Consider the following 22,984-nt stretch of genomic DNA (forward strand, 5'->3'; position numbering starts at 1 on the left):
CAAGTTTATCTTTTATCATATTTTCAAATCAAATTGTGATAAAATCTCAAATTAAAATTTGGTCATATTCCAAATTTTATTAAAAAAAAAATCAAATTGTTCAAATTAAATTATATATAAAATCTCAAATTAAAATTTGAACATATTCTCAATTTTATCTTAAATCTAAATCATCTAAATTTAGAGTTTTATACTCGTCAAATTAAATAAAATCTCAAATTGATTTAGAATTCAAATTTATGCATCTTCCAAATTTATATCAAATTCATCCAAATTTAGTCTATTTCCAAATCAAATTGAATAAAATCTCAAATTAAATTTTGATCATATTTCAAATTTTATTCAAATTAAACTTATGTTTTAAATTCATAAATTGACTATCACATCAATTGAGATATCATTTATTGAATGTGAAATTTTAGACCAATCACAATTTGTCACGTCTTAGGAGTTATTGAAGATAAATTTTGATGATGTCACATAATTTCATCGTTGAATCAGATTAATTTGACCCAATTTGATACATCAACCCCGAAATTTCCAGCCTCTCCCTGTTCTCCCCCACCCCCCAAGCATGACATTAAGCTTTGAATTTAACCAAAATTAAAATTATTCATAATTTATTCGAATTTGGGCCCTTGGGAAACTTGAAAGAAAGATCTAACAAACCCTAGATATCCCGTCTGTATATAAATGCCCACGAAGCTCTAAAATTTTCTGTTTCTCGTTTCTCGTTTCTCGTTTCTCGTTTCAGCCGGCAAAAATGTCGAAGCGAGGTAAGCAAACCCTTATGCTCTTCTTCTTCATTCTTCGCAGTTTCACCATTTAGGTTTTAGGTCTCGTTTTCGTTTTTGTTTGTTTTCTGTTCTCGCCGACATATCATGTACTACTTTCATTTACTTCGGAAGTATCCGTCTTTGGGCATTTTTTTTTCTTTTTTAAATTGAATCTGCATCGAACCCACAATTTTCTAACGGAGATTTGTTAAACTTTGGGGAAAATTGATCGATTTGCTATTTGTGAACTCTGGAATTTATTTGATCGATTTGTTTCTTGTTGGTGCAGGGCGCGGAGGATCTGCAGGTAACAAGTTTAGGATGTCACTGGGTCTACCGGTGGCGGCGACAGTGAATTGTGCCGACAACACTGGAGCCAAGAACTTGTACATTATCTCAGTGAAGGGTATCAAGGGGCGTTTGAACAGATTGCCATCGGCTTGTGTGGGAGACATGGTAATGGCCACTGTCAAAAAGGGAAAACCCGATCTCAGGAAGAAGGTCCTTCCTGCTGTCATTGTCAGGCAGCGCAAGCCATGGCGCCGAAAGGATGGGGTTTTCATGTACTTCGAAGGTATACCTTTTTTTTTCCTATTGGTAGTTGACCATGCTCGAATTACTTTGTTTGTTTTAGAAAGCTTTATGATACACATGTTTGAACTTGATCCGGATATTTGACTGTTGACGTTTCCCATCTATGACCAGAGAGGTGCAATGCATAGTTTTTGTCTTTGAACTCTTGTATTTTAGGATCATTCTGTCTAGTTAAGCTTTATTTGTCTTTAGGCTTTTTGTTATTACTGGTTGTCTTCCTGAATTGTGGTTGCATGCATTTGTTCAAACCTGAGAATTTCATGATTAACATGTCTGTCAGCTAGATAGTTCTGGTTAGTCAATTTATTTTCCATATCTAGTTTGTTTCTGTGAAGAATAGATATCAAACATGTCCAAGTTTGAGTTCAATAGATATTTATTTACTTTCCATTAAGGTTATGCACTTTACGGTGGCCTATAGTATACTAGAGTTCCTTGCTTTAGAAAATTTATGAAGGATGGTGTTTTTTTTTTTTGGGGAAAAACTTAAGTGGTCAAAGTAGCAAAAAAGTTCAAAGCAATCTGTTTTCTGTTAATTTGATTAATAAGTACCTAGGTTTTCCGTTTATCCTCATCTGTTTCCCAGGCATAAGTCAGGTATCCTCCTTATTGTAATGGTTGATACAGTTACGAGTCTGGTAAATTGACAGTGTTCATCGTTGCAGATGTGTTGAAGCTTTCGTGCTCATATCTGCTCCATGTGGACAGAACATTGTTTACTTAGAAATACTTTCATCCTTGATACCATTCTGCCCTTTGGTATCATCTGCTTTAAACAATAGATTTCATCCGCGTGGAAATTTTGCTTTAAGACCTCTATGTCATTTTCAATTCTTTGTTTTGGAATAGAGCTATTCAAGTACAATTTACTAATTTTGAAATATATATTGTGCCTATGCAGATAATGCAGGAGTAATTGTAAACCCTAAAGGTGAAATGAAAGGTATGATCCACTCGTATGAAAAAGATGAGAATGCTGCTTTTCTTTTAATTTCACCTTTCCAGATTATGAAGTATGTTTGTTGCTAATGTTACAGGTTCTGCAATTACTGGTCCTATTGGAAAGGAGTGTGCGGATTTATGGCCTAGGATCGCAAGTGCGGCCAATGCTATTGTTTAGAGTGTTATTCTAGAGTTCAAATATATAACATTCAAACTCAAAGTAAACCATATGGTCTAACCAAGTTTAGATATAGAAACAACCAAAGACTTGAAAAGAAAAATCAAAACCTTTGGGGATTCAAAAATGTAGTCTAGGCACGTTTTTTATAAATATTGTTTTGATGTCAATTATTTGCTCTGTATGGATTACAAGCAGATTACAATTTTAAATTACTTGGATCTGGCAAAACTCTTGAATGAAAGAAAGGAGATAACTCTTCAATATGGAATGAATGAAGAAACAAGTAACTTGGGATTTGTTTGATAACTTTTTCCTACATAGTCTATCTATTGTGATATTCTGTTATTATTTGTAAATATTTTTAGTACTGAAATAATTTTTCTTTTCAATATGTATATATAAATATTTCTTGAATTTTAAATTTTAAATTTTGCAATATGAATTTTTATATTTATTTTTAAAATTTTTCTTATATATGAAATCAGTTGAAATTTAATAATATATAAATTTTGTTTATTAAAATATTTATTTAGGTTCATTTTAATATTTTTACCATAATAATAGAGTTAAACTCAAATTTAAAATAAATAACTTAATATTGTAAATCAAATTTTAATAATATATGAGTCATAGAAATAATTGTATTATTGTTATTTTATTTTATTTTTTTATATTTTGATGCATGTTATGTATATTTTTTATTTTATATAATTAGATTATATTTAAATTATAAAATATGGACAAAAATGTAAAGAAAAAAATACAATAAATGAGAATAGTCATGTTCTTATTTTGAATTGGAGATAGGAATAGTTATCAAATATATTCTGTTGGAACGATAAAGTTATCAAACAGGTTTTTAATAACTCTCTAAAACATAACTTTTTCAAATTAAAAAATTACTAATTTAATTTTCATGTGAAACATCATCTTAATTTGGGAGACCAGTTTTCATAACTATATATGTTTAAGGTAACGGTGTTTAAATATCATGGCTACCATAGATTACTCTTGATCTCTTAACTAAAATTTTATGAGGTCAATTCATGACGGATTTTTACCATTCGATCATAAATAATCTTATTAAATCTTAACGATATTATTCAAATAAATGTTAAGATCTTACAAACAAGAGTCTAGCAACAACAGCTATTAAAAATGGTTTTTCTTAACTAGATAAAAACAATTTTTCTCTCTTTTTTTAATACATATTCTCATGTACCCTTGAAAAATTAGAAACAAGTCTAATTTCGTAGGTCATTCAAATTTAGTCGTGTTTCCATTTTTCTACACAGATTAAATATTTCTTTTAATTTTATCAATATTTTTTTACATTTGTATTCATTTTATTTTTATGATTTTAAAATTTTCATTTTTGTTCCTAGACGTTTATGTGACAACCACAATACCTAAACCAATAATCACATTTTGCATAATTCATTAACAATATGAATAACCCAAATATAAAACAATCTCAAATGTATTCTATTAGATAAAGTCGTGTAAACGGTCCGAATAAATTAAATGTGGCTTTTTATTAAGGATTGCATCCTTTCAATTCTATAACTTACATTCTCCTATGAATAAATGCATCTTTTCATAAATCACCAAATAAAAAAAAGGACACACTATTCAAATGACCATAAATTAGTTTACAAATATGACATTTTTTCAAATTGATTTTTCATGATTTTCATCAACAATTTTCTTCCTTAAAAATTTTCTCCATTTTCAAAATTTGTTGAAGGGGTATATCAATAAAGTATAGTCCGTTGATTTTGTGAACATGATACTATTTCTATAGGATAGGTAATCTGTTCTACTCTTCTCTAAACTCAACATTAAGGGAGTAAATTTATCTTTAAAAAGATATAATAAATTTATTGGACTTAGATATTTTCTTGTATACGAAGTTTAGTAATTTTATGATCTTGTATACTTTCTCTTCTAACATAAAATATGGAAGAAATTATATATAATTAAGTTTGGTAGCTTCCATCCCTCTTTCTCATCAATAAAGCTTAAATTATAAGGAATAAAGCTGAAAAAGGGTCAAAAAAAAAAAAAAAAAAGCCAAAATATTTAATTGAAATTGAAAATCAATTCATTTGTGTCTTGTTTCGTTTTAACATTTCATTCATCAAGCTTGTTACCGTTGAACGGATCAAAGTTTCTTAGGGTCAACGAATCAACCATCAAATTCCGTCTTCCCAATGGAAGAATCGGAGAACAATTGATGAAACCATAGACAAAGATCAAAAGCCCTTTCAATGGCGTCACTAGCAACGCATCTCTCCTCCTCCCTCTTCCTCGTTCCCATCGGCGTTCGTCGGCTCCTCTGTTCGTCCTCCATCTACCTCAAAAACCCATCTCTTTACCGATCAAAAACCTGGTACTTATCAGAACCCAAATGGAAAAATTTCGATTTATATTCACTCATCCTCCTCCTCCCCATCGCCGCCTTCTCTGAAATTTTCCTTTTCCTTGCATTTTCCGGAAACCCCACTTACAGATTCGCTTTCTCCCAACAATCAGTGGCCATTTTCTTGTTCTGGGCACTCGCCATTCTCATCATTTTGAGGGAAAATGTCGACCCTCTTCTTGTAAGTGAGAGTTGCATCTTCGTTTTTGCTGGAATCGCTTTTCTTATTGAGTATTCTGTAATTGGCAAAGGGATTACTGGTCTTGGTGGTGCTTTTTATCAAATCTCTGGAGGATTAACCCTTCTTTGTGCTTGTTGCTGCTTGTATTTGTCTATGAAACCATCTGCATTTTTCGCCGAATTTCTACTTTCCTCTGGTTTAACGTTTAAGGGTACATGGCTGTTTCAAGTTGGGTTGTCTTTGTATACCAATGCATTTGCTTTGAAGGGTTGTCGTGCAATGTTAGTCTTGCCTGCTACTGGAGATGCTTTTGTACATTGTGAGCTTGAGGAAGATGGTCTACGGGGCATTGCTTTGATGAATTTAATTTTCATTGGCCATGCTGTTTTAGTTTTGATCTTGGGTTTAGGTTTGATTTGCTTATTGTCAAGCAACAGGAAGTTTCGGTTCGGCGAGGGGAATGGCCCATTGTTGGCTGAGCTTGGACCAGAGACGATGCTGATTCGCTCATCCCCCGAGATTGAAATGGAGTGAAGTTGTATGGCTTCTCATTCCTTACTGTATCTTTATACCAAATATGTCATTATAGTGAAGAAAAAAAAGAGATTTGTTCATTCATGTTTTGCTTTTGGCGTCCAGTAAAATGTTCATAAGGTTTTTTTTTTCCCGTTTTTGTAGTTTTGATCAATAGAGAACTAAAGTAGATTAGTTTACCTGGTAGTTCATTATGTCTAAGAGCTTCTCTTCTTGATCTTTCAACTTTTTGGCCAAATTATATGCTTTCATGTGACAGAAGAAATTAAAAAAAGACACTTTTTATCTGTCTCTATCCCTAAAACTTGCAATTCATGTCCATTAGGCACGATAACCAATATAAATATTGATTTTGGCTGCGCCTTGTGAGTGTGTCTGTATGCAGGATCATAATTTTGGCGGGCAGTTTAGTATGAAGAAAATCTTCATCTCGCTATGGGCATGTAATGATGGCCTCTAATGGATAGCTGCAATTGGTTCTGCTGTGTTACTTTTGTTTCCAAAAATGCATGTTGTTGCTTAAGGTTTGATGTGAGGAACATTAAGGTGTTCCTCAACAACTGTATTGGTAAATATGAATTTAAAAGGTTAGATTATTTTTGGCATATGGACCAGACTTCCTTGGTAGCCTCTAATCACTGGTGGTTGCGGCTGGGCTGGTATCTTCTAACACTATGTTTTCCTTGGAATTTGTATCATTCATTATTTTTTCCCTTCTCACCATATACATAAACAATTGTCTGTATACTGTGTAGCCAAGTGTAGAGCGGATAACTTTATCCAATATTAGTTTACTTGGTACTAGCAGCTTTATCTCCGAATTTCCCATCTCAGTAGGAACTTTCTAAAGAAATAGCTTAGTAGCCACACAAGCTGTGTATGAGTATGATTTTAGGCATGATGCATTCCCTTTGGCTAAATGTCACGAATGGAAAGTAGAGAATAGGTGGTATAACCAATTCAGTATGTTGTCTTTGTTGTAGAAGGAAATTTGACCTAATCTTGTTCCATATCCAAAGTTTGCATCTCTCATTTCATCCAAATAGTTTGATTTGAGCAGACATGGCCCTGATTTGTCGCTGCATCGACTGTGCTAGCCAATGTTTTATAACTATAAACAGTGTTTTGAGTTGCGAATATTATTTCTGGAATTCATTTCCAAAAGTAGAATAAAAAATATCTTGTACTTCTCAAAGTTGTGTGTTTGATGAGAAACTCGATTGATCAAAATCAGTGTGGCTGATCATGCTAACTAACAGAATAATAGTAAAGATCAAAATCAAAGTTGTGTGTTTGTAATGCTTTTCTGAGTTCGTTGTCTGTAAAGTTATGGGGGTAGTTTCAACTGTGATAGACTCCTTTCGAACTCCCCATAGTTCTATATTTCTTTGATGCGTTGATGGTGTTTCATTTCTTGGTGTTCACATACTGCGTTTTATGTAGACTTCTGGTAATAAAATTTGTTCGTTGCATACTTCAGTTGGCATTTTTTTCTGTCAAAGATCAGATGAGGAACAAGTAACCAAACTTCTGTCAAGGCAAGGAGATGCTTGTTTTGTTCTATACTCCAAGTCATTTGGGTAGTATACCTGGATATTGATCTATGGCCTGATTTTGTATCCGTCAAATTTGTTAATCTCACAAATTATTTAAACTCAAATTAATGAAACTCACTTTTTATATGTCATATGCTTACGTTTAAGAAAATACATATGTATAACCAAGATTTATGTCAGTAAGACAAATCTTTTACATGTTATTTGATTAAAAATTATGTTGTCCGCATTATCTTGTGGGAGCAGCATGCATAAACAGCAGAAAACAAGCTTACATCTTCATGAATAAACTTTCCAAACAACACCATATGCCCACACTCAATAGATCCTTTTTTAGAAAAAGAAAAAACAAAAAAACAAAAAATCTTCCAGACAAACCAGCAAACCAAGGAGTTCGATCGATCGATGCCACGTTTTTCTTTCATTATGTGTTTCTCTTTGCTACACAAAAGATAAGAGACAGATTCTTCAACCTTTATTGTTTTCATGAAGTTGATTGTGTTGTTGCTTCTTTTCTGACTAGCCTAATTTATGCAGTTCTGACCAACCAATCTGAGAGGCTTGAATGCACCAGATCATTTTCTTGCATTTGAGTATCAGGTAAGCACAAATTTGATCTTGACTTCAATGGTGATTGAATTGAACTTGTGTTTGAACTGAAAATTACTGGAGACTTTGCCTGCTCTGATGTCTTAATCTTGTTTTGCATCTGATGCTTAGTAATTGACCTTGCTTTTGCTTTAGCTGTCCTCCATTGAGTAAGATTTTCTATTGGTTTTAGTACAGAATGAACTTGTTGGCTCCTGTCTACAATATTAGTGTCCAACTCACATGATCTAAACACATCATTGTTCTCATCATGATTTTCATCAAGTTCACTATCATCATCCATATCACTCTCACCATTTCCAGAATCATCTTCTTCATCATCATAATTATCCTCACAATTCTGGTATCTGTGGTTTTGAGGGTAAGTTCCTGAATTGGAGGCTGTAAATGCCTTGTTTGGGAGTGGTGTGGAATCAGTTCTAGCTGTTGTTTCTTGGCAATGTTCTTCAGTTTTTACCACATCATCATTCTCTAGGAAATAGTCATCATCTGGGACAGGTTCATAGGTCTGGACGTTTAGATTAAAGCTAACTTTCTTCCTGATTTTGACCCAAGGCTTCTCCTTAGCTCTATCCCTGAAAAGGGAATGGGATCTGCACCAAACGGTAAAAGTTGAACATAACCCAATTTTGAAAGTCGACAACCATGTCAATCTGAGCCTAGTTCAACTTCAACTAAAAAGGTTAAAGGTTCGAATCTTCAACTTGTTGAATTAAAAAGAAAGAAGAAAGAGGAAGTTGACAACCACTCATCACCTACCTTGGTTTAGAATTCTGTATTTCGAGCTTCTCGCTAGTATCACAAGTTGTAATTTGGGAGGAATCTAAAGGCTCATAGCTTAGATGTATCTATCAAAGGATATAGATAGACAACATTGTAAGAAACCATCAATACATACACATAAAAATGAAGGATAGAGTTATAGAGTTGGGGCTATTACTTGGTTGCTTATTGTGACTCCATCGGCCTGTGAATGACATTTCTTTCTATGCTTATGAAACCCGAAACAAGCAAGAAAACACCCCATCCAGTACCTGTAGAAGCTGAGGAATGGTGAAGTTAAAGCCAGGCAAGAAGTGGAAAGAAAATGTTAAGTTTTAAAAGAGACACATTTGGCTCCAAAGTAGTTTGAAAAAAGTTGAGAATAACGTTGGTGTAATGAATGCAGGGCCAACCAAGTGGCTGTATGCACTTTTGTTAGAAAGAGAAAAATTCAAAACATTTGCTTTTCAGCTCCTAATATTGCTTTCTTGGAGCCAATAGAGAAATAGAACACACTATTTTTTTTTTTTTAAAAAAAAAAAAATTAAAACAAACATTTATTTATTCTTTAATATAAGTAAAGGACTTGAATGTCATTTTTGTCTTCTCTATCTCTTTTCCTTTTCAATCTTCAAATCTTTGTCTTTTTAATTGATAATTTTTTTCTGTCATAAGAAGAATGGGTTTCCCAAGCCTAAGTTATAGTTGGTCACTGGCATTTTAAAACTACCCTAAAATGACACTTAATCCCCATTCTAAAACCCACATAATAACTAATCTAAATAAATATTAACTGATTTATTTTTTTTTCTTGTTTTTAACTATAAATGATTAATTTAAAATTTAGTATAAAATGAAATAACTTATAAAAAATTTCAATTTAGATGCCAAAGTTAGCTTAAGCTTAGTAATTGATATGTAATCTTACCCAAGGTTTGTAATACCGATATGGATGGAAATGTCAAGGTTTCAATTTTATGGAATATTGATGGAAACATCGATGTTGATGAAAATTTTGAGAAACTTGATGGACTTAATTAGACTATAATGACCATATTTATTCATCATTTCTATAAAATAAAACAATAGATATATATTGCAAACGTCTGTCTCAATGTTGATGCGAGAGTATAAATTTGAAAAAGAAATGAGAAATAATTACAAAATAATATAAAATTTAGGAATATTTGTAGGTGAAATGATGTGAAAATGATACATAATTCACATCAATTCAATTTTGAGGTAAAATGATGTGAAAATTTAATTGAAAAAGTTTAAATGAGATTAAAAATAAATATATGTTATCTTAGTTATTTTTTTAAAAATTCAAATTCTTTTATTATGTATGTGTGCTAATGACCAAGGGGTTTGTAGTTCAAATCTCTCTATTTCACCGTGCTATTTTTTTTATGCAAATACAACATATTTGAAGATATTTACTTCATAAATGTATTTATGTGACTTAATGATAATTGATTGCATGGAGTTTGACGAAGTATTCAAACTAATTATATGACAACAATATTGTTAGTCATTGTCAACCACAGGAGATAACATTTGTTAGTCATTTGCATGTTAAAAATATAATTTCTTTTAACCAATGATATATATATATATATAAAATGTTAATCAAAATTTAATGTATTATTAATCTCTTATAAATTTGTCATTTACATTTTAACTATGTGTCTCTCAAAAGATTTTTTTTTTTAAAAAAGTAGACAAATGAATGATAACTAAAACATTGTAATAAACTTAAACAATGTAAGGACAAGAATCGAACCTTCGACCTTTAGAAGTAATGTCATATCAATTATTATTGAACTAAATTTATTTTGACTAAATAATCAATTTTGATAACATAGAATAATGGTTTCAAATATTTAAGATATATGAAAGAAATAAGAATATTAAAAAAAAAAGATATTTTACCTTTTTTTATAAATAAAAAATGAGTGTATATATAAAGATTTATTAATTATGAGAGTCTATCAATAATTGGTCTCCATTCTAACACCATTGGCCTTCTATCTTTCTCTCGTGCCAATCACGTGACTAACCACCCTGTTCATTTCTTAACTCCGAAAAAAGAATCTGGACCGTTCATTTAACTTTCTTGCATCGAAACAAATCCAACCATCCTATGATGAAAGCAATCCTGACCGTTCAATTGGCATACCTTCCACTCTCTGAAACCCTACTCCTTCAGCGAAAAGCACTCTTTTTTATTACCCTCAGATTCACCAAAACGCTCTCTCTCTCTCTCTCTCCTCCTTTCTCTCTCTTTCTTTCTTCAAGCCCCAGTCGGCTACAAACCCTCCTCCGAAATCCATAACCCAGAATCCAAATTTCAATTTTCAGACAGGAATAAAGAAATACGAGCGGAATCGATTTTTCCATTCATTTGGGGTTTCTCGAGAAAAGAAAAGAGAGAAAAAAAGGGGCAATGGATTCGGATCAGGGGAAGCTTTTTATTGGTGGGATTTCATGGGAGACCTCCGAGGATAAGCTAAAGGATTACTTTAGCAACTATGGTGAAGTTATGCATACGGTCGTTATGAGGGATAAGATCACTAGCAGACCTAGAGGGTTTGGCTTTGTTGTCTTTGCAGATCCCTCTGTTCTCGATCGAGTTCTTCAGGATAAGCACACTATCGATGGTAAAACGGTGCGTCAGAATCTTGTTTCTCGTTTCTTCTTTTGATACGTGGAGTTTTTGATAATTACCATGTGGGTTTCTTCGATTTGGCGTTTTTTTTTATTACGATGACTCTGGTTGGTGGATACAACTCATTTGAGTTGTTGGGGGCTTTTTGATTCCACACTAAATAGTTTGATGTGGATACACTAAATAATTTACTTTTGGGTGTTAAATATCTAATGTTTATTGGTTTTTTAGGCTAGTTTGTATTGATACATCTTCACCTTCCTGTTGAACCTTTGGTTCATGTGTTGTCTCTTCTATGCCTGTTGTTTTTGGTGACACATCCGTTGGTTTGGTGCTTTATTTTTTCATGAGGCGAGGCCTTGACAAAAGGGTCGGTTGTATTCTGTAATTTCATTCAATACAGTTTATGTTTTCACTATGATCTATTAGAACAAATTGTATTTCGTATTTTGTATCTTTCCTCTTGATAGCTCATTGTAGAGTATAAACTTGGAATATATGAAATGGGTTGCTATGAATCTGTTGACTTCAACTGTTAATGTCTCAAGTTTTCTTTGGTTAATGTTAGTTGTTTTTTGGAGATGAAAACTTACTTGATCATTAGTGTTCACACTATTGCTGAAACTGTTTTCCTCATTTATTCTCATCTTCTGAAAATATTTTTAACTTTATTGTATTCATATTTTTGTTATTACTTTCTAGCATTTGTAATTTATATTCTTTTATAGGTTGAGGCCAAGAGGGCCTTATCACGGGAGGAACAGCAGACCCCTGCCAGAGCAAGCAATTCTAATGCTACTAGAAACTCTGGCAGTGGTGGTGGTGGAAACATGAAAACCAAAAAAATTTTTGTTGGTGGATTGCCTCCAACATTGACTGAAGAAGGATTTAAGGAGTACTTTGAGGCTTATGGCCATGTAACTGATGTAGTAGTCATGTATGATCAAAATACTAGGCGTCCACGGGGATTTGGATTTATTTCTTTTGATACTGAAGAAGCTGTTGACAGAGTTTTGCACAAGACATTTCATGATTTGAATGGTAAACAAGTAGAAGTTAAGCGTGCCCTTCCCAAAGATGCCAATCCAGGTGCAGGTGGCCGTTCAATGGGTGGTGGTGCTGGTAGTGGTGGTTATCAAGGTTATGGGTCATCTGGTGGTGTCAATTCAAATTCTTATGATAATCGTATGGATTCCAATAGGTACATGCAATCTCAGGGCTCTAGTGGAGGTTTCCCACCTTATGGTTCCTCTGGATACAATAATCCTGGGTATGGGTATGGTTCATCGAACAATGGTATGGGATACGGTGGTTATGGAAATTACAGTGGTTCAAATACTGGGTATGGTGCCCCTGCAGCAGTAGCCTATGGTAACCCAAATGTCGCCAATGCTGGTTATGGGAGTGGTCCTCAAGGTGGACCAAGAAATTCATGGTCAGGTCAAGCTTCCTCTGGGTATGGAGCCATGGGTTATGGGAATGCAGCTCCTTGGGGTGGTGCTCCTGGGGGCAATGCTGGAGCTGGCAGTGGAGGACCTGGATCTGCACCCACAGGTCACTCTCCTGGTGGAGCTGCTGCTGGGTATGGCAATCAGGGTTATGGATATGGTGGGTTTGGGAATCAAGGTTATGGTTATGGTGGAGGTGATGGCTCGTATGGGAGTCAATCTGGTTATGGTACAACCGGAGGACGATCTGGTAGTGCCTCAAATAGCAATGTTGGGGGTGGTCCAAGTGGGGGAGAATTACAGGGTAACAATGCTTTCATGGGTAATGGCTATGGGGATGCAAATGGAAACACTGGTTATGGAAATGCTGCATGGAGATCTGATGGAGGACAAGTAGGTTATACAGGTGGTTATGCCGGTGGACAAGCTCGACAAGCCCAACAACAGTAAATTGATGATTAAAAGTGAACTGGATTTTGCCATGTTCTGTGTATCCCTGTCTGTTTTATGAGAATTGAGATCGATGTTTTGCAGTTGCTTATTAAAAAAAAAAGTTTTCTTGTTGCTGACTGAAGCAGTGGCCCAATTTGGAACACAATGAGCCTGGTGGGGTTGCTTGAATCCAAGTAGCTTGCAGTATTAATTTTTCTAGTCTAAAATAAGTAGCTGTTTTAGAAGTTTACTTGATGCTTCAGTTATTTAGTATTTTGTTGCCGAACGTAGTTAAAATTTGATCTCTTTATGAATGTCTGTTTAGCTGTCTGGAATCAGTTTTCATCTTCACATTGTTTGAGCTGTAACGATTTGTAGTTCTATTCCATTATCAGTGGTTTGATAGCTACTACTTATATTCAGATATTTTTATGTTTTCTCTTTTTCTGTAGATCATCAAGCGTAGATGTTATGAAGAATTGGTGATAGATGTTTCATTCTTTATCTTACATTTGAAGTAGGAATACAAAAGGTGTAGTGTAGAGAGAGTTGTAGTGATAGATGATAGTGTTGGAGCCCTCGCTATTGGGTCGATCACTTCGTATGGTTAGACCTAATCGTAGTCGTAGTTGGCTCTTTAACAATGGCATAATCATTTTCCCCCTCTATTTGCCCTTGTGTTACAGGAGGGATGCCCGGAGTTATAAAAGTGGAGTCAAGAGAGTCCACTCATGGCTGAACACAGGCTTCATAATGAAGGACCGTGTTGGGGATGTGTGTGTTCAGCATTTATGGAACTCGAGGACCTTTAACCAGTTGAAAAATGGATTTACCCCCCCCGGAACTGAATATGTTCTCCTGCGAGGCCTTGCCAGCACTATCAAGTATTCCAAATCTCTGGCATTGCAAATCATGAGTTTATAGTAAATCTTCTCAAGGTAGTTGAATCCGTACCTTCAAGATTTGGTTATGCAGGATACTTGGTATTAATTATGAGTAGGTATTGATTTGAGGTTCTTTGTTGAAACAGATTCCTATTAAGTTTTAGAGTAAATAAAGTAAAACTTCATAGCCATTTCTCCTGTTAATTAGCTAAGAGTAGTCTATGTAGCTTATAGCCTAGATAGAATGCTTGTGCTTTTACCTTTTCCTGTTGGTAAAGTAGCGATTGGTTCAATATATATTCCTTTGCTATTTTGCTTGAAAGTCGACCCTTCGATGCAAAGAACTTGGTTTTGCTGCTCCTTTGGAGATTTTAATTGATTATCTTTTTATTCTAGATGCCATGTTTTTAATGTGCTTATCTTGTTGGAAGAAAAGTGGAAGCATATTTTGAACTTGGAACTTTTTCTTTGGAATTTTGATTGAGAAGTCTCAATGAGTTTAGTGATTTTCTTTTGTTTCATTGATTGAATCATGAACTTTTAATGGCGAATCATATATTTTTCTCAGGAGAATTTGATTTGGCTTCTTAGCCGGTGTTTTGAGTAGCGTCCAGTTTACCTATTTTAAGCTGATTACAAATAAATATCATTGGTTTTTGTACACGAGCAAACAAATTAATATCCTGTAATGGTTTTTAAACATCAAATTAACATTTAAACAATTGAATACTAAACCATTGGAATCAATTTTTCTATTTTTATTTTATTTTTAGTTTTTCCTTACTGTATATGGGAGAGGAAGAATTGAAGTTGACGAAGAATGATAACAAGTTTTATGTTGGTTGAGTTATATCATCATGTTGGCCTCTTTTTTAAGTTAATAATTAACTGAGAAAAACGACAACATTGGTTCTTATGTTAAACTTAAATGTAATGTGGTAATGTTTTCTTTGAATAAAATTATATCAAAATCCATGTAGTATTTATTTGTGTTGGTAATATACTTCATGAATTTTATATGATAAATCAAGCATATTAATTCATGAGAGCATGCATTATTAATTCATATGTAATATAAAATTTCAAATCCAACCTTGTTTTATAATTCAACAATTGCGTGTGTGAGATGGAACAAGATAAAGCGATCTGTTGTCTTCAAAAAATATCAAAGAAAAGGGTTTACACTGAATTTCAGTGCATCAGAATTGGGATCAAAATTTATAATGAAATCTAAGTTTGTTTACTAAAGTTTGCCTTTCTGAAGTTGGCATTATTTGACAAATACAATTGATGAAGAGAGTTGTGTCAAGAGGAAAGGTCAGTACAGTACTTATGCCTAAAAGGAAGAAGAAAGTCAGAACAACAACTATTCATTGACCAAATGGGAAAAAAAAATTTCTTGAGTGCAGCCAATCAAACTATGAAATTTTTGGACAGAGATATTTAAACTCTTGTTTGTCTTAGATTATACACAAAATTATACTAGGAACCTGCATGATTTGATGTACGTACCTAGTAATGATCAACGTTACGAGATTTAAAACCAGCAATGCAGTAGTCAAAATAATATTCCCGAATTCGTATGAATCTTTCATCAAAACCAAGTTGAAGAATTTTGCTGCATTAAAGAATTATTAGTTCCTTTGAGATTGAACTTCACTTTGAATAACAAAAGATGGTAATGAATCCCCTAATAAATAGAACTTTTTACCTTTTGTACTCCAAGAAATTCTTTCTCCAACACCTCAAAGTCTGATGGACACTGCAGTTAAAATGTTCTTTATGTCTAACATGAAGAAAAAAGGATAGAAATCACCATGAATCTTCTAACCAGTTTACCAGAGCTTTGATGCATTAGCTTTGGCTGTTGTTAATCTACTTAAGCATGGTAGACATCCTCATGGAAGTATATTCTTTTCTATAGTCTAAACTTAGTCGTATTCGTCATAACACTCATCGAGTATTTATATGAACTAATAAAGAATCAAAATTAGTATAAGGACCAAAGATATGTTAGCATTTAACTTCGTCATATATAAAGTTACTAGATCCATGTAAATGCGTATAACAATCAAGGCTTCCCACCTGTAGAACAGAAAGGCTATTTTCTATTATCTCACTGAAACAAAAGAAAATTTGAATTATCATAATACTAATTCATACATATGACAAATAAATTCTCTTTCATATTATCAAACTCACCATATATAATCATGTCATATTTTTCAGTACTAGGTAATTTTCGATAGTCACAAAGAAGAAACCTAATGCGATCCTAGAAGCAAAGTGAACATTAGATATAAGTAACAAACTATACCACATATAATGTTTTCATTAACAATGGCTGGAAAGAATAATAATTCAATAACGTTGTACCTGAAGGTTGACATTTTTAACTCTCTTCTTTGCATATTTTAGTTGTTCGTCAGATAAAGTAATACCAGTATAACGACATTTTGTTTGTTTGACAATTTCGATAGCTAAGCTACCCAACCACACCTAATTTCCAATACTTGATGGTTTTTGTTGATTCTTGCCTAAGAATAAAGATATAAGAAAATTGAATGCTTAATGAGAGAATAAAAAACAAATTCTTAACTGCAGTTTGGAATTGTAGCTAAAAGAATCACTTTTTTCAATGAGAAGAGAGAATTTTCTCATTTGTGTCATCTTGAAATCTTCATTCTCTCGGTTGGAAATTTATACTCAGATATAAATAAAATATGGAAACTGAATTATATCTAAAATTCCACCTTCCACTTGTTAGAGCAAAAAAGATTAACAATCATAAAATTATCAAAATAATTAAGAGGACAAAAGAGAACTACAATGAAAATTATACTAGTTCGTCCAAACTCGGGACTACGTTCCGTCTTCTTCAATTGCAGGTTCTACTATTATAAAGATTGTAAAGTTCTAAAACTCGTACTACAAATCTCTCCCCAATCGTCCAATACGAACTATTTGAATCTGAGTACCACAACTCGATAACTCAAAATAAATATAAAAGAGAAACACTCGAAACTAAGAAAAATACACATTGTATTTTCCAATTATGCTCACTGCCGCATAGACAAAAGTTTATGCCTCAAGTGACTTCAATTTGCCATTTGCCTCTTTTCTTTTTAATTTGCAGCCCACTTTCTCCGATTAAAACACATATAAATATGTGTTTGTTAAAACCTAATGGCCCACAAATGGACCAAAGCCCAAAACAATTTCTTCGTACGACAAAGGAAACCAATTGGCCTTAATTTGTCTTCTATTTTGACTCAAAATTATATATANTATATATCCATCAATTTTGAATTTTGTCTCCACAATCTCAATATTCTAGATATAAAACGATGATTTTGCTTCCCACTACAACAAAACTCATCATCTTAGCAAACTTCAAGATTATGTTCCCACTATAACTGATCTTTTTGGAAAACTCTAAGGTTCAACAGAAATCCTGGAAAATCAACAAAGTAACAATACAAAAAATCATCAAAAAATAAATGTAACTCATTTGTTCTTGTCTCAAGATATGGCAAGCTACGTGAAATACTATGAAATGACCTTACCACAAAACCAAATTCTTCTCTTTCCTTGAATACTATGAAGCTCATTTGAAGCTTTTGATGCAGCAAGAGATGGGATTGGATGACCAGTTGACCACTTGAGCAAGATCTTCTTTGGCTCTTTATCTGGATTAATGGTTTCACCAAGATTCTGCTATTTCACAATTAAAGAGAAGTATCAAAGCCACATAACTTCAAATAACTAAAACTTTGCTTCATCTAAGTACTTTCCATCTACAATATTTTCACCCTTTTCCTTCTTTGGCTATTTCACAATTCGATTGGGACCTGGGTATGTGAAGAGCCTTGGTTGGGACCAAGAACAAGAAACTCAAGGAATGAAGCAAATTACCAAAAGCTAAAGAAACAGATACTCATGTTGCACACTTACAAATATAGTTGAATCACATCACAACAAGCTATGATTGAAAAAATATTAAGAAGGTTGACAAGTCAAAAAGGTACATCAAGCATAGAAAGGAATCAAGAACCGTCTAATGAAAATTAAAAGGTAATATTTATAAGATGTTCTAAAGTATTGGATTAGACTAATTCTTGAAAGTGCTATGACTATTCTATACTTATGATAGTCATAAATTAGTTATTGATAAGTTTATTTGCATGATTAGCTCTTGGCTTAGTGTTACTTGGTGCTATATTTCCTAAGGAGACGTCTGGTGCACAAGTTTGGAATTGTAAGCCCGAGGGTTAGATTCAGAGGTTTAGGTAATCTGGTTTTAAGAAAATTATGTTTGGAGTGTAGGTTTTGAAAGTCTGAATTTAAGAAACTTGTGTTTGAAATGCAGACTTAAATAATCGGGGAATGAAATGTAGATTTATAAATTTTTAGTTTAGAAAATATTTTCTTGTATTTAATCACTGATTAGATTTTAGATTAGTTTAAATTTGTCATCTTAATAGTTAAGTTTAAAATAAACTAAAAAAATTAGACGAATATTTTTTTAAAATTTTTTGAAATAGAGATTTTGACTAAAATTATAATTTACATAATCTATTATTTTAATAATTTGATATTTTAACTTTACTAGATTTTGAAATAAAATTTCATAAACTTTTGTCACTTTAATTAATTTGAAAATGATCATTTTTAACCATAATATGCTAACTGAAAATTTAAATAAACTAATATTTTAATATTAAATTCAATTATTGAAAAATTATATATATATATATATATATATATTATCAAATTACATTTGAGGAATAAAAAATAATAATTTTTTAGTTTCAATTTTTATTTGGTCGAAGCTGTCTTAAACATTTTAAACCTTTATGTTTAGAAAATAATTCTAGTCTTCGAGCTAAATTGCCAATGGAAAAAAAAATGAAAATGTTATTAAATTAAATTAGAGTTTTCTACACATGCCTAAATAAATACCTAATTATACAATTGCAGTCTAATAATGTTTGGAATGACTTAGAATTAAAAATATTTTTCAAATATTCATTTTTATTTAAATACTTTTAATAAAAATTCCTTAAAATAAAAAAAATACATGTATATTTGGCAACTATTTCTTAAAGTGTTTTATAAACAAATTTGTTTAGTTTGTTACATACTAAGAGTGTTTTTATTTATGTTTTTCAAGATTGGATGGTGGTAGATTGGCCAACGGAATTGGTGGCCAAAATTCGCCGATGTGGGGGCAAGGGAGTTGTCAAAGGTTGGTCGATGATGCTCGGAGTTGGCCGGTGGCAATTGTCGAAGGTTGGCCAACGATGTGGCAACCGGAGTTGGTTGACCGCAGTCGTCGAAGGTGGCAGTTGGAGTTGGCTGGCTGTAGTCACCAGAGGGGGCAGTTGGAGTTGGCTAGCAGTGGTTGCTAAAGGTGGTGTCCGAAGGTTGACCTACGTACTCCCTAAATTAAATTAGAAAAAAAAGGAGGGGATAACCCATGGAAAAAGATGTAAGAAGCCAAGGCTTCCTAGATTTTTGTCCCAAATAAGGATTGAGCTTAAGGTACCTAAACCATCTAATCTCAATCCTCGAAACAAACACCCCTAAGTGATATTGAAACTCTGGTCGGCGTGTAATTTTTGCTATGCTAAATTTATTTGGACTTAACCTAATAATTTGTTGCCATGCCCTGCTTTCTTGTTGGACTGGATGTAGTTTTATAATTGTTGATATGTGTTTGTGTTGATACAATGACTAACCAGGTTTTTATGGTGCTGGTTTTGACCAAATTATTATTATTATTATTATTATTATTTTTACAATTTTGGATGTTAACCTAACAATTTGACCAAAATCCTTCTTTCTTCTTGCTTCTCATCCTTGTTTGTTATTTAAGTTCTAGGTGCTTTGATTTTTCCTTCACCTTTAGAATTTGTATTCTTCTTTCTTTTAGTCTTCTTTTTAGCATGCTTTTGAAATTAAGACCAAGTAGTTGTATTGAAGTGTAGCTAAGATTTCTTTGCTCAACAACAATAAGTCTAGGTATGATTATATTGCTCTCATTTTCAATTTTGAATTAGTTGTATCTGGACCAATGATTAAATGTATTGAAGTGTGGTAACAGATCTGATTTGGGCTTTGTTTCTATGAAGTGGCCTGTTATGTATAATCTTCTTCTTATTATCAATGTTTGTTACAAATAGGACTTGTTCTTACAAAATTAAGTTTTGCTGGTAGGTGAGTCAATTGATGTGTGTAGAGTTTATAGTTTCCATCTCTTGGTTGTGAATATGAAGAATGATGATCTTGCTCGTTCAAAATTATGTGCCTTGACTTTATTTTTGTTCATTTTGTTCTATTAGTTGTATTTCTCTTACTTGAATATAATTTATAAGCGTTATTGTTATGGTTCCTTACCATGTTTATTTTAGTTCATAAATTTTAATAACTTATTTATTCTCACGTGCTTAGTATTTTTTTAGTTGAGTTTTTGTCGAAGAGTGCAGTTTATGTAATTCTTCTATACTTCGATTCTTTATTTTTGTATGTTTTACATATTTCATGAAAGGCTCGGGTCACAAAATTTGGATTGATTTTCTCTCCTTTTGTTTCAAACGACTTGTTATGGTTTAAAGAACTTAATTTACCATTTTTTTTTTTATAAACATGCGATAGTGTTGCTACTAATTTTTGTTCATTTTTTACTTGATGTAATTTGCCAATTATAATTTAGGTTGACATGTCTTGTTCTGTGAATTTTTGTCAAGTTGATTTTCTTTTTTTCCTTTTGTAATTTAAATGGCAAAGTTATGCTTAAAATACCTTCTTTTTCTTTTATTATTATTATTATTTGTTCAAATGAAAAATGATTTTTAAATTGTTTGAAAGATGATGGTGTTTTAAATTTTTTTTAAAGGTTTAATATTAAACTGGATGTTATTTTTTAATTAATAAAAAACTTTTGAAAAATGGTCAGAAATAACGCCTTTAAGTTTTTATTTTACAAAACTAGTACGTTTTTTAAAAATTTGTTCAAATAGTTTTTCTTGATCCACCTCGAGCGAGTTCAACACTGAGATTTAGTTAAAAATTTTATTTTTTCTAACTTATAAATTGTTTTGGGTCTTTCTCGCTACATTGGCTAGATTACATATGGACATTTGGGTAAAAAAATCGAAATATCGTGTAATCTTCTCAAATCTTTTCAAAATTAAAAAATCGCACTGTCAAATATTACTTGCAAGAGAAAATTCAAGAAAAAAGATAAAAGTTGGATGTAAGATTTAGAGAGATTGCAAATAATTTGAAAATTTTGAGTGGATCTCAGTGTTAGTAAAATAACATCGAGATTCTATATATTTGGGCAAAATCCCGAATATAATTAAAATGTGATATATTTGAGTTTTCTTGGTGGAATCTCGGGTGAGATTAATACCGAGTTTCTATATACATCCCAAACTTACCTAACTTGTAAAAAATTTGATATTTTTCAAAATTTAAAAATGTTAGTCAATTTAGAAAATCATAATTGGAAAACTTATTTAGAATTTTGAAAATTTAAAAATAGAAAATTATGCTAAAAATTTAAAAAATTAAGTAATAATTTTGGTTAGCGGACTCTCTCTAACTTCTTTATTTTCTTTTCTTTAGTAATTTTGTTGTAGTTTTATTTTTATTTTTTTTAAAAAAAATCGTTAATAGCAAGCTTTTTCTTCTTTGATAAGTTTAATTTCTATGTTTCAAGTATCTCTTCTATTTTATATAGGAAGATATCACATTTTTTTTTTTCCCTTTTTGTTTAACCTATGTTTTCTTTTTCAAAATTTTCACTTATGAATTTTGTAAAAATATATAGTGTAATTTAATGTAGCTTTTATATATATATATATATTATATATGCTTTTGTAGTTTTTTTTATAGACGCAACAAATTTACCTATTGATCCTCACAAATTGAATGAGAGAGAAAAAATTTGTCTTTTGAGGTCCAAATTTTGTTCAAAGTTAAAGCAATTTGAGGCCGAAAGAGAATGATTGTTTTAATATTTTGTAGTTTTTTTTTCAAATTTATAAATGCACATCAAAAAGTTTAGGCTTTATAATAATTTTTGCTACTTATTACATGTTCTTTTTTCTCTTTTCAAATTTAATGTAAGTATACACAAAATTTAAAATCAAGAATCGTTGCAAATCAAAAGAGATTAAATTTTTAAGATTTATGTTTGCATAGAAAAAAATTATATTTTTGTTAAAATTAAAATTTGAAAAAGAATAAAATTAGGAGGATTATCCAATCGTATTTTTTTCAACTAAGAATTATTATGAAATTTTATACAAAATAGAAAAAAAAAATTTATTTTAATTAAAGTATAAAATTAAAATGATAATCACATTATTCAAATCAATTAAAAGATTATGTATAGGGAAATTATTTCAAATGGTAAAACTGTTAAAATATTTACAAAATATAGCAAAATTTTAGAACTATCAATGATAGACGCTAGACACGGATAAACTTCAATAAGTGATACTGGTAGACACTGATAGAAGTCTATCAGCTTCTATCATTGATAGTTCTAAAATTTTACTATATCTTATAAATATTTTAGTTTATTTTTCTATATTTAAAAACATCATTTTTTTTATTAAGATGATAATTGCCACAAAGTTTTTCAAAAAATAATACAAAACATTTTAGTTTATATATTTTTTTATACAAGTTAATCTATATATTATTCTATAATATATTTTATACTCAATTGCAATAACTATAATTTTTCCTCACCAAACTTTCAAAAAAAATTTAAATGTTTCTCATGACTTATTTAAAAATAAAATTCTCTTATTCATAAATTAAATTTGTATTATTAAAATTTTGTAATTAAACTCTCTCTCTTTTTTTTTTTTAATTTTATGCAATACGTAAAAAGAAAAAAAAAATTGAAAGGATGAAAAACAAAATCATGCAAAAATTACCAATATAGAAAATATAAAAATTAGGTACATCGGAATGG

General features: G+C 31.6%; 4 protein-coding genes across 5 annotated transcripts; 3 read left to right on the forward strand and 1 right to left on the reverse strand.

Annotated features, from left to right (window-relative positions):
- The first annotated feature begins 617 nt into the window (after positions 1–617).
- LOC120092654 (60S ribosomal protein L23) lies at positions 618–2,799 on the forward strand. The gene is made up of 4 exons (XM_039050802.1): positions 618–776; positions 1,066–1,350; positions 2,272–2,313; positions 2,408–2,799. The coding sequence occupies exons 1-4, from the start codon at positions 764–766 to the stop codon at positions 2,488–2,490; spliced, it is 423 nt and encodes a 140-aa protein (XP_038906730.1). The 5' UTR covers positions 618–763; the 3' UTR covers positions 2,491–2,799.
- A 1,800-nt stretch (positions 2,800–4,599) lies between these two features.
- Positions 4,600–7,161, forward strand: LOC120067159. The gene is made up of 2 exons (XM_039018615.1): positions 4,600–5,634; positions 6,016–7,161. The coding sequence occupies exon 1, from the start codon at positions 4,764–4,766 to the stop codon at positions 5,628–5,630; it is 867 nt and encodes a 288-aa protein (XP_038874543.1). The 5' UTR covers positions 4,600–4,763; the 3' UTR covers positions 5,631–5,634; positions 6,016–7,161.
- Positions 5,752–9,088, reverse strand: LOC120067160. The gene is made up of 3 exons (XM_039018616.1): positions 8,736–9,088; positions 8,555–8,643; positions 5,752–8,388 (listed from the first exon to the last, which is right to left on the reverse strand). The coding sequence occupies exons 1-3, from the start codon at positions 8,820–8,822 to the stop codon at positions 7,716–7,718; spliced, it is 849 nt and encodes a 282-aa protein (XP_038874544.1). The 5' UTR covers positions 8,823–9,088; the 3' UTR covers positions 5,752–7,715.
- Positions 9,089–11,003: 1,915 nt separating this feature from the next.
- LOC120067017 (heterogeneous nuclear ribonucleoprotein 1-like) lies at positions 11,004–14,311 on the forward strand. Of its 2 annotated transcripts, XR_005478902.1 has the most exons (3): positions 11,004–11,225; positions 11,954–13,279; positions 13,792–14,311. XR_005478902.1 is itself a non-coding variant. In XM_039018384.1 (2 exons), exons 1-2 carry the CDS (start codon positions 11,004–11,006, stop codon positions 13,121–13,123), a joined length of 1,392 nt encoding a protein of 463 aa, XP_038874312.1. In that variant the 3' UTR covers positions 13,124–13,531. The 2 variants fall into 2 exon arrangements, 1 of the variants encoding a protein (XP_038874312.1); XM_039018384.1 differs by lacking the exon at positions 13,792–14,311 and having other exon boundaries at positions 11,954–13,531.
- Positions 14,312–22,984: the final 8,673 nt, after the last annotated feature.

The sequence above is a fragment of the Benincasa hispida genome, chromosome 12 (genome assembly GCF_009727055.1).
Source record: "Benincasa hispida cultivar B227 chromosome 12, ASM972705v1, whole genome shotgun sequence".
Taxonomy (NCBI): Eukaryota; Viridiplantae; Streptophyta; class Magnoliopsida; order Cucurbitales; family Cucurbitaceae; genus Benincasa; species Benincasa hispida.

Coding starts and splice junctions, on each gene's coding strand:
- LOC120092654 (XM_039050802.1), top strand. Junction 1,351..2,271: donor GGTTTTCATGTACTTCGAAG/GTATACCTTTTT, acceptor GTGCCTATGCAG/ATAATGCAGGAGTAATTGTA. Junction 2,314..2,407: donor CCCTAAAGGTGAAATGAAAG/GTATGATCCACT, acceptor CTAATGTTACAG/GTTCTGCAATTACTGGTCCT.
- LOC120067159 (XM_039018615.1), top strand. CDS start 4,764: ATGGCGTCACTAGCAACGCATCTCTCCTCCTCCCTCTTCCTCGTTCCC.
- LOC120067160 (XM_039018616.1), bottom strand. CDS start 8,822: ATGGGGTGTTTTCTTGCTTGTTTCGGGTTTCATAAGCATAGAAAGAAA. Junction 8,644..8,735: donor GAGTCACAATAAGCAACCAA/GTAATAGCCCCA, acceptor ATCCTTTGATAG/ATACATCTAAGCTATGAGCC. Junction 8,389..8,554: donor ATACAGAATTCTAAACCAAG/GTAGGTGATGAG, acceptor CGTTTGGTGCAG/ATCCCATTCCCTTTTCAGGG.
- LOC120067017 (XM_039018384.1), top strand. CDS start 11,004: ATGGATTCGGATCAGGGGAAGCTTTTTATTGGTGGGATTTCATGGGAG. Junction 11,226..11,953: donor ACACTATCGATGGTAAAACG/GTGCGTCAGAAT, acceptor ATTCTTTTATAG/GTTGAGGCCAAGAGGGCCTT.